This window comes from Schistocerca piceifrons, unplaced genomic scaffold (genome assembly GCF_021461385.2).
Source record: "Schistocerca piceifrons isolate TAMUIC-IGC-003096 unplaced genomic scaffold, iqSchPice1.1 HiC_scaffold_1883, whole genome shotgun sequence".
In the NCBI taxonomy this organism is placed as follows: Eukaryota; Metazoa; Arthropoda; class Insecta; order Orthoptera; family Acrididae; genus Schistocerca; species Schistocerca piceifrons.
In genome coordinates this window covers 182,496-192,107 of record NW_025727771.1, presented here as the reverse complement: position 1 = coordinate 192,107, position 9,612 = coordinate 182,496, and the positions used below count along the sequence as shown (strand labels likewise).

Sequence of the window (9,612 nt, the reverse complement as noted above, 5' to 3'; positions counted from 1 at the left end):
GAGCTGCCCTTTTAAGTTGAGCTGTCCTCTCAAGTTGAGCTGTCCTCTCAAGATGAGATTTCCTCTCAAGTTGAGCTGTACACTCAAGTTGAGCTGCCCTCTCAAGTTGAGCTGCGTTCTCAAGTTGAGCTGCCCTCTCAAGTTGAGCTGCCCTCTGAAGTTGAGCTGCCCTTTTAAGTTGACCTGTCCTCTCAAGTTGAGCTGCTCTCGCAACCTGTGCTGTCCTCGCAAGCCGTGCTGTCCTCGCAAGCCGTGCTGTCGTCGCAATCCGTGCTGTCCTCGCAAGCCGTGCTGTCCTTGCAAGCTTTGCTGTCAGTGCAAGCTTTGCTGTCGGCGCAAGCTGTGGTGTCCTCCCAAGTTGTGCTGTCCTCGCAAGTTGTGCTGTCCTCTCAAGTTGTGCTGTCCTCTCAAATTGAGCTGTCCTCTCAAGTTGAGCTGCCCTCTCAAGTTGAGCTGCCCTCTCAAGCTGAGCTGCCCTCTGAAGTTGAGCTGCCCTCTGAAGTTGAGCTGCCCTCTCAAGTTGAGCTGCCCTCTCAAGTTGAGCTGTCCTCTCAAGTTGAATTGTCCTCTCAAGTTGAGCTGTCCTTTAAAGTTGAGCTGTCCTCTCTAGTTGAGCTGTCCTCTCAGGTTGAGCTTTCCTCTCAGGTTGAGCTGTCCTCTCAAGTTGAGCTGTCCTCGCAATCTGTGCTGTCCCCGCAAGGTGTGCTGTCCCCGCAAGCTGTGCTGTCCCCGCAAGCTGTGCTGTCCCCGCAACCTGTGTTGTCCTCGCAAGCTGTGCTGTCCCTGCAAGCTGTGCTGCTCTCTCAAGCTGTGCTGTCCGCGCAAGCCGTGCTGTCCTCGCAAGCCGTGCTGTCGTCGCAATCCGTGCTGTCTTAGCAAGCCGTGCTGTCCTTGCAAGCTTTGCTGTCGGTGCAAGCTTTGCTGTCGGTGCAAGCTGTGCTGTCCGCACAAGTTGTGCTGTCCTCGCAAGTTGAGCTGTCCTCTCAAGTTGAGCTGCCCTCTGAAGTTGAGCTGCCCTCGCAAGTTGAGCTGTCCTCTCAAGTTGAGCTGTCATCTCAGGTTGAGCTGTCCTCTCAAGTTGAGCTGTCCTCTGAAGTTGAGCTGTCCTCTCAAGTTGAGCTGTCCTCTAAAGTTAAGCTGTCCTCTCAAGTTGAGCTGTCTTCTCTAGTTGATCTGTCCTCTCTAGTTGAGCTGTCCTCTCTAGTTCAGCTGTCTTTCCTAGTTGAGCTGTCCTCTCTAGTTGAGCTGTCCTCTCTAGTTGAGCTGTCCTCTCTAGTTGAGCTGTCCTCTCAAGTTGAGCTGTCCTCTCAAGTTGAGCTGCCCTATCAAGTTGAGCTGCCCTCTCAAGTTGAGCTGCCCTCTGAAGTTGAGCTGCCCTTTTAAGTTGAGCTCTCCTCTTAAGTTGAGCTGTCCTCTCAAGTTGAGCTATCCTCTCAAGATGAGCTGTCCTCTCTAGTTGAGCTGTCCTCTCAAGTTGAGCTGTACACTCAAGTTGAGCTGCCCTCTCAAGTTGAGCTGCCCTCTCAAGTTGAGCTGCCCTCTCAAGTTGAGCTGCCCTCTGAAGTTGAGCTGCCCTTTTAAGTTGAGCTGTCCTCTTAAGTTGAGCTGTCCTCTTAAGTTGTGCTGTCCTCTCTAGTTGAGCTGTCCTCTCAAGTTGAGCTGTCCTCTCAAGTTGAGCTGCCCTATCAAGTTGAGCTGCCCTCTCAAGTTGAGCTGCCCTCTGAAGTTGAGCTGCCCTTTTAAGTTGAGCTGTCCTCTCAAGTTGAGCTGTCCTCTCAAGATGAGATTTCCTCTCAAGTTGAGCTGTACACTCAAGTTGAGCTGCCCTCTCAAGTTGAGCTGCGTTCTCAAGTTGAGCTGCCCTCTCAAGTTGACCTGCCCTCTGAAGTTGAGCTGCCCTTTTAAGTTGACCTGTCCTCTCAAGTTGAGCTGCTCTCGCAACCTGTGCTGTCCTCGCAAGCCGTGCTGTCCTCGCAAGCCGTGCTGTCGTCGCAATCCGTGCTGTCCTCGCAAGCCGTGCTGTCCTTGCAAGCTTTGCTGTCTGTGCAGGCTTTGCTGTCGGCGCAAGCTGTGGTGTCCTCCCAAGTTGTGCTGTCCTCGCAAGTTGTGCTGTCTCTCAAGTTGTGCTGTCCTCTCAAATTGAGCTGTCCTCTCAAGTTGAGCTGCCCTCTCAAGTTGAGCTGCCATCTCAAGCTGAGCTGCCCTCTGAAGTTGAACTGCCCTCTGAAGTTGAGCTGCCCTCTCAAGTTGAGCTGCCCTCTCAAGTTGAGCTGTCCTCTCAAGTTGAATTGTCCTCTCAAGTTGAGCTGTCCTCTAAAGTTGAGCTGTCCTCTCTAGTTGAGCTGTCCTCTCAGGTTGAGCTTTCCTCTCAGGTTGAGCTGTCCTCTCAAGTTGAGCTGTCCTCGCAATCTGTGCTGTCCCCGCAAGGTGTGCTGTCCCCGCAAGCTGTGCTGTCCCCGCAAGCTGTGCTGTCCCCGCAACCTGTGTTGTCCTCGCAAGCTAAGCTGTCCCTGCAAGCTGTGCTGCTCTCTCAAGCTGTGCTGTCCTCGCAAGCCGTGCTGTCCTCGCAAGCCGTGCTGTCGTCGCAATCCGTGCTGTCTTAGCAAGCCGTGCTGTCCTTGCAAGCTTTGCTGTCGGTGCAAGCTTTGCTGTCGGTGCAAGCTGTGCTGTCCGCACAATTTGTGCTGTCCTCGCAAGTTGTGCTGTCCTCTCAAGTTGAGCTGTCCTCTCTAGTTGAGCTGTCCTCTCTAGTTGAGCTGTCCTCTCAAGTTGAGCTGTCCTCTCAAGTTGAGCTGTCCTCTCAAGTTGAGCTGTCATCTCAGGTTGAGCTGTCCTCTCAAGTTGAGCTGTCCTCTCAAGTTGAGCTGTCCTCTCAAGTTGAGCTGTCCTCTAAAGTTAAGCTGTCCTCTCAAGTTGAGCTGTCTTCTCTAGTTGATCTGTCCTCTCTAGTTGAGCTGTCCTCTCTAGTTCAGCTGTCTTCCCTAGTTGAGCTGTCCTCTCTAGTTGAGCTGTCCTCTCTAGTTGAGCTGTCCTCTCTAGTTGAGCTGTCCTCTCAAGTTGAGCTGTCCTCTCAAGTTGAGATGTCATCTCAAGTTGACCTCTCCTTCAAGTTGAGCTGTCCTCTGATGTTGAGCTGTCCTCTCTAGATGAGCTGTCCTCTCTGGATGAGCTGTCCTCTCAAGTTGAGCTGTCCTCTCAAGTTGAGCTGCCCTCTGAAGTTGAGCTGTCCTCTCAAGTTAAGCTGTCCTCTGAAGTTGAGCTGTCCTCTGAAGTTCAGCTGTCCTCTTAAGTTGAGCTATCCTCGCATGCTGTGCTCTCCTCGCAAGCTGTGCTGTCCTCGCAAGCCGTGCTGTCCTTGCAAGCCATGCTGTCCTCGCAAGCTGTGCTGTCCTCGCAAGTCGTGCTGTCCTTGCAAGCCGTGCTGTCCTCACAAGCTTTGCTGTCCTCGCAAGCTTTGCTGTCCTCGCAAGTTGTGCTGTCCTCGCAAGTTGTGCTGTCCTCTCAAGTTGAGCTGTCCTCTAAAGTTGAGCTGTCCTCGCTAGCTGAGTTGTCCTCTCAGGTTGAGCTTTCCTCTCAGGTTGAGCTGTCCTCCCAAGTTGAGCTGTCCTCGCAATCTGTGCTGTCCCCGCAAGGTGTGCTGTCCCCGCAAGCTGTGCTGTCCCCACAAGCTGTGCTGACCCCGCAAGCTGTGCCGTCCCCGCAAGCTGTGCCGTCCCCGCAAGCTGTGCTGTCCCCGCCAGCTGTGCTGTCCCCACAAGCTGTGCTGTCCTCGCAAGCTGTGCTGTCCCTGCAAGCTGTGCTGCTCTCGCAAGCTGTGCTGTCCTCGCAAGCTGTGCTGTCCTCGCAGGCTGTGGTTTTCTCTCAAGCTGTGCTGTCCTAGAAAGCCGTGCTGTCCTGGCAAGCTGTGCTGTTCTCGCAAGCTTTGCTGTCCTCGCAAGTTGTGCTGTCCTCGCAAGTTGTGCTTTCCTCTCAAGTAGTGCTGGCCTCTCAAGTTGAGCTGCCCTCTCAAGTTGAGCTGTCATCTCAAGTTAAGCTGTCCTCTCAGGTTGAGCTGTCTTCTCAAGTTGAGCTGTCCTCTCAAGTTGAGCTGTCCTCTCAAGTTGTGCTGTCCTTTCAAGTTGTGCCGTCCTCTCAAGTTGAGCTGTCCACTCAAGATGAGCTGTCCTCTCAAGTTGAGCTGTCCTCTCAAGTTGAGCTGTCCTCTCAGGTTGAGGTGTCCTCTCAGGTTGAGATTTCCTCTCAAGTTGAGCTGTACACTCAAGTTGAGCTGCCCTCTCAAGTTGAGCTGCCCTGTCAAAATGAGCTGCCCTCTCAAGTTGAGCTGCCCTCTCAAGTTGAGCTGCCCTCTCAAGTTGAGCTGCCCTCTCAAGTTGAGCTGCCCTCTCAAGTTGAGCTGTCCTCTTAAGTTGAGCTGTCCTCTCAAGTTGAGCTTCCCTCTCTAGTTGAGCTGACCTCCCTAGTTGAGATGCCCTCTCTAGTTGAGCTGCCCTCTCTAGTTGAGCTGTCCTCTCAAGTTGAGCTGTCCTCTCAAGTTGAGCTGTCCTCTCAAGTTAAGCTGTCCTCTCAAGTTCACTTCTCCTTCAAGTTGAGCTGTCCTCTGATGTTGAGCTGTCCTCTCTAGATGAGCTGTCCTCTCTAGATGAGCTGTTCTCTCAAGGTGGGCTGTCCTCTCAAGTTTAGCTGTCCTCTCAAGTTGAGCTGTCCTCTCAAGTTGAGCTGACCTCGCAAGCCGTGCTGTCCTCGCAAGTTGTGCTGTCATCACAAGCTGTGCTGTCCTCGAAAGCTGTGCTGTCCTCGCAAGCTGTGCTGTCCTCGCAAGCTGTGCTGTCCTCGCAAGCTGTGCTGTCCTCGCAAGCCGTGCTGTCCTTGCAAGCCATGCTGTCATCGCAAGCTGTGCTGTCCTCGCAAGCTGTGCTGTCCTCACAAGCTGTGCTGTCCTCGCAAGCCGTGCTGTCCTCGGAAGCCATGCTGTCCACCCAAGCCTTGCTGTCCTCGCAAGCCGTGCTGTCCTCACAAGCATTGCTGTCCTCACAAGCTTTGCTGTCCTCGCAAGCTTTGCTGTCCTCGCAAGTTGTGCTGTCCTCGCAAGTTGTGCTGTCCTCTCAAATTGAGCTGTCCTCTCAATTTGAGCTGTCCTCTCAAGTTGAGCTGTACACTCAAGTTGAGCTGCCCTCTCAAGTTGAGCTGTCCTCTCAAGTTGAGCTGTCCTCTCAAGATGAGCTGTCCTCTCTAGTTGAGCTGTCCTCTCAAGTTGAGCTGTCAAATTGAGCTGTCCTGTCAAGTTGAGCTGTCCTCTCAAGTTGACCTGTCCTCTCAAGTTGAGCTGTCATCTCAAGTTGAGCTGTCCTCTAAAATTGAGCTGTCCTCTCTAGTTGAGCTGTCCTTTCAGGTTGAGCTTTCCTCTCAGGTTGAGCTGTCCTCTCTAGTTGAGCTGTCCTCGTAATATGTGCTGTCCCCGCAAGCTGTGCTGTCCCCGCAAGCTGTGCTGTCCCCGCAAGCTGTGCTGTCCCCGCAAGCTGTGCTGTCCCCTCAAGCTGAGCTGTCCCCGCAAGCTGTGCTGTCCTCACAAGCTGTGCTGTCGCTGCAAGCTGTGCTGCTCTCGCAAGCTGTGCTGTCCTTGCAAGCCATGCTGTCCTCGCAAGCCGTGCTGTCGTCGATATCCGTGCTGTCCTCGCAAGCCGTGCTGTCCTTGCAAGCTTTGCTGTCGGTGCAAGCTTTGCTGTCGGCGCAAGCTGTGCTGTCCGCCCAAGTTGTGCTGCCCTCCCAAGTTGTGCTGTCCTCTCAAGTTGTGCTGTCCTCTCAAGTTGAGCTGTCGTCTCAGGTTGAGCTGTCCTCTCAAGTTGAGCTGTCCTCTCAAGTTGAGATGTCCTCTCAACTTGAGCTGTCCTCTAAAGTTGAGCTGTCTTCTCTAGTTGATCTGTCCTCTCTAGTTGAGCTGTCCTCTGTAGTTGAGCTGTCTTCCCTAGTTGAGCTGTCGTCTCTAGTTGAGCTGTCCTCTCTAGTTGAGCTGTTCTCTCACGTTGAGCCGTCCTCACAAGTTGAGCTGTCCTCTCAAGTTGAGCTGTCCTCGCAAGCAGTGCTGCCCTCGCAAGCTGTGCTGTCCTCGCAAGCTGTGCTGTCCTCGGAAGCTGTGCTGTCCTCGCAAGCTGTGCTTTCCTCGCAAGCTGTGCTTTCCTCGCAAGCTGTGCTGTGCTCGCAAGCTGTGCTGTCCTAGAAAGCCGTGCTGTCCTGGCAAGCTGTGCTGTCCTCACAAGCATTGCTGTCCTCGCAAGTTGTGCTTTCCTCTCAAATAGCGCTGTCCTCTCAAGTTGGGCTGTCCTCTCACGTTGAGCTGACCTCTCAAGTTGAGCTGTCCTCTGACGTTGAGCTGTCCTCTCAAGTTGAGCTGTCCTCTCAAGTTGAGCTGTCCTCTCAAGTTGAGCTGTCCTCGCAGGCTGTGCCGTCTACGCAAGCTGTGCCGTCTTTGCAAGGTGTGCTGTCCTCGCAAGCTGTGCTGTCCTCGCAAGCTGTGCTGTCCTTGCAAGCTGTACTGTCCTCGCAAGCTGTGCTGTCCTCGCAAGCTGTGCTGTCCTCGCAAGCTGTGCTGTCCTTGCAAGCTGTACTGTCCTCGCAAGCTGTGCTGTCCTCGCAAGCTGTGCTGTCCTCGCAAGCTGTGCTGTCCTCGCAAGCTGTGCTGACCTCGCAAGCTGTGCTGTCCTCACAAGCAGTGATGTCCTCGCAAGCTGTGCTGTCCTCGCAAGCTGTGCTGTCCTCACAACCTGTGCTGTCCTCGCAACCCGTGCTGTCCTCGCAAGCCGTGCTGTCCTCGCCAGCCGACCTGTCCTCGCAAATCGTACTGTCCTCGCTAGCCGTGCTGTCCTCACAAGCTGTGCTGTCCTTGCAAGCTTTGCTATCATCGCAACTTGTGCTGTCCTCTCAAGTAGTGCTGTCCTCTCAAGTTGAGCTGTCCTCGCAAGTTGAGCTCTCCTTGCAAGCTGCGCTGTCCTCGCAAGCTGTGCTGTCCTCGCAAGCTGTGCCGTCCTCGCAAGCTGTGCTGTCCTCCCAAGTTGTGCTGTTAGTGCAAGTTGTGCTGTCCTCGCAAGTTGTACTGTCCTCTCAAGTTGTGCTGCCCTCTCAAGTTGTGCTGTCCTCCCAAGTTGTGCTGTCCTCTCAAGTGTAGCTGTCCTCTCAAGTTGAGCTGACCTCTCAATATGAGCTGTCCTCTCAAGTTGAGCTGTCCTCTCAAATCGAGCTGTCCTCTCAAGTTGAGCTGTCCTCTCAAATTGAGCTGTCCTCTCAAGTTGAGGTATCTTCTCAAGTTGAGGTGTCCTTTCAAGTTGAGGTGTCCTCTCAGGTTGAGGTGTCCTCTCAAAATGAGGTGTCCTCTCAAGTTGAGCTATCCTCTCAAGTTGAGGTGTCCTCTCAAGTTGAGCTGTCCTCTCAAGTAGAGCTGTCCTCTCAAGTAGAGCTGTCCTCTCAAGTTGAGCTATCCGCTCTAGTGGAGCTGTCCTCTCAAGTTGAGCTGTCCTCTCAAGTTGTGCTGTTGTCTCAAACTGAGCTGTCGTCTCAAGTTGAGCCGTCCTCACAAGTTGAGCTGTCTTCTCAAGTTGTGCTCTCCTCTCAAGTTGAGCTGTCCTGGCAGGTTGAGCTGTTCTCGTAAGTCTAGCTGTCCTAGCAAGTTGAGCTGTCCTCGCCAGTTGATCTGTCCTCTCAAGTTGATCTGTCCTCTCTAGTTGATCTGTCCTCTCTAGTTGAGCACTCCTCTCAAGTTTAGCTGTCCCCGCAAGCTGTGCTGTCCCCACAAGGTGTGCTGTTCTCGCAAGCTATGCTGTCCTCGCAAGCTGTGCTGTCCTCGCAAGCTGTGCAGTTCTCGCAAGCTATGCTGTCCTCACAAGCTGTGCTGTCCTCGCAATCTGTGCTGTCCTCGCAAGCTGTGCTGTCCTCGCAAGCTGTGCTGTCCTCACAAGATGTGCTCTCCTCGCAAGCTGTGCAGTCCTTGCAAGCTGTGCTGTCTTCGCAAGCTGTGCTGTCCACGCAAGCTGTGCTGTCCTCGCAAGCTGTGCTGTCATCGGAAGCTTTGCTGTCCTCGGAAGCTGTGCTGTCCTCGGAAGCTGTGCTGTCCTTGAAAGCTTTGCTGTCCTCGCAATCTGTCCTGTCCTCACAACCTGTGCTGTCCTCGCAAGCCATGCTGTCCTCGCTTGCCGTGCTGTCCTCGCAACCCGTGCTGTCCTCGCAACCCGTGCTGTCCTCACACGCCGTGCTGTCCACGCAAGCCGTGCTGTCCTTGCAAGCCGTGCTGTCCTGGAAAGGCGTGCTGTCCTCGCAAGCCGTGCTGTCATCACAAACTTTGCTGTCCTCTCAAGCTTTGCTGTCCTCACAAGCTTTGCTGTCCTCGCAAGTTGTGCTGTCCTCGCAAGTTGTGCTGTCCTCTCAAGTTGAGCTGTCCTCTCAAGTTGAGCTGTCCTCTCTAGTTGAGCTGTTCTCTCACGTTGAGCTGTCCTCACAAGTTGAGCTGTTCTCTCAAGTTGAGCTGTCCTATCAAGCAGTGCTGTCCTCGCAAGCTGTGCTGTCCTCGCAAACTGTGCTGTCCTCGCAAGCTGTGCTGTCCTCACAAGCTGTGCTGTCCTCGCAAGCTGTGCTGTCCTCACAAGCCGTGCTGTCCTTGCAAGCTGTGCTGTCCTCGCAAGCTGTGCTGTCCTCGCAAGCTGTGCAGTCCTCACAAGCTGTGCTGTCCTCGCAAGCTGTGCTGTCCTAGAAAGCCGTGCTGTCCCGGCAAGCTGTGCTGTCCTCACAAGCTTTGCTGTCCTCGCAAGTTGTGCTTTCCTCTCAAGTAGTGCTGTCCTCTCAAGTTGAGCTGTCCTCTCAAGTTAAGCTGTCCTCTCAGGCTGAGCTGTCCTCTCAAGTTGAGCTGTCCTGTCAAGTTGAGCTGTCCTCTCAAGTTGTGCTGTCCTTTCATGTTGTGCCGTCCTCTCAAGTTGAGCTGTCTTCTCAAGTTGAGCTGTCCTCTCAAGTTGAGCTGTCCTCTCAACTTGAGCTGTCCTCTCAAGTTGAGCTGTCCTCTCAAGTTGAGCTGTCCTCTCAACTTGAGCTGTCCTCTCAACTTGAGCTGACCTCTCAAGTTGCGCTGTCTTCTCTAGTTGAGCTGTCCTCTCAACTTGAGCTGTCCTCTGAAGTTGAGCTGTCCTCTGAAGTTGAGCTGTCCTCTCAAGTTAAGCTGTCCTCTCAAGTTGAGCTGTCCTCTCAAGTTGAGATGTCCTCTTAAGTTGACCTCTCCTTCAAGTTGAGCTGTCCTCTGATGTTGAGCTGTCCTCTCTAGATGAGCTGTCCTCTCCAGATGAGCTGTCCTCTCTAGATGAGCTGTCCTCTCAAGTTGAGCTGTCCTCTCAAGTTGAGCTGTCCTCTCAAGTTAAGCTGTCCACTCAAGTTGAGCTGTCCTCTCAAGTTGAGCTGTCCTCTCAAGTTGAGCTGTCCTCTCAAAATGAGCTGTCCTTGCAAGCCGTGCTGTCCTCGCAAGCCATGCTGTCCTTGCAAGCCGTGCTGTCCTTGCAAGCCGTGCTGTCCTCGCAAGCTGTGCTGTCCTCGCAAGCCGTGCTGTCCTCGCAAGCCGTGCTGTCCTCGGAAGACGTGCTGTCC

General features: G+C 53.9%; 2 protein-coding genes across 2 annotated transcripts; both read right to left on the bottom strand.

Annotated features, from left to right (window-relative positions):
• Positions 1-1,632: 1,632 nt before the first annotated feature.
• Positions 1,633-2,187, bottom strand: LOC124741198 (seminal vesicle major clotting proteins-like). Its single transcript, XM_047248702.1, has one exon. The coding sequence runs from the start codon at positions 2,185-2,187 to the stop codon at positions 1,633-1,635; it is 555 nt and encodes a 184-aa protein (XP_047104658.1).
• A 1,831-nt stretch (positions 2,188-4,018) lies between these two features.
• On the bottom strand, positions 4,019-4,967 carry LOC124741197 (seminal vesicle major clotting proteins-like). Its single transcript, XM_047248701.1, has 2 exons — positions 4,722-4,967; positions 4,019-4,438 (listed from the first exon to the last, which is right to left on the bottom strand). The coding sequence occupies exons 1-2, from the start codon at positions 4,965-4,967 to the stop codon at positions 4,019-4,021; spliced, it is 666 nt and encodes a 221-aa protein (XP_047104657.1).
• Positions 4,968-9,612: the final 4,645 nt, after the last annotated feature.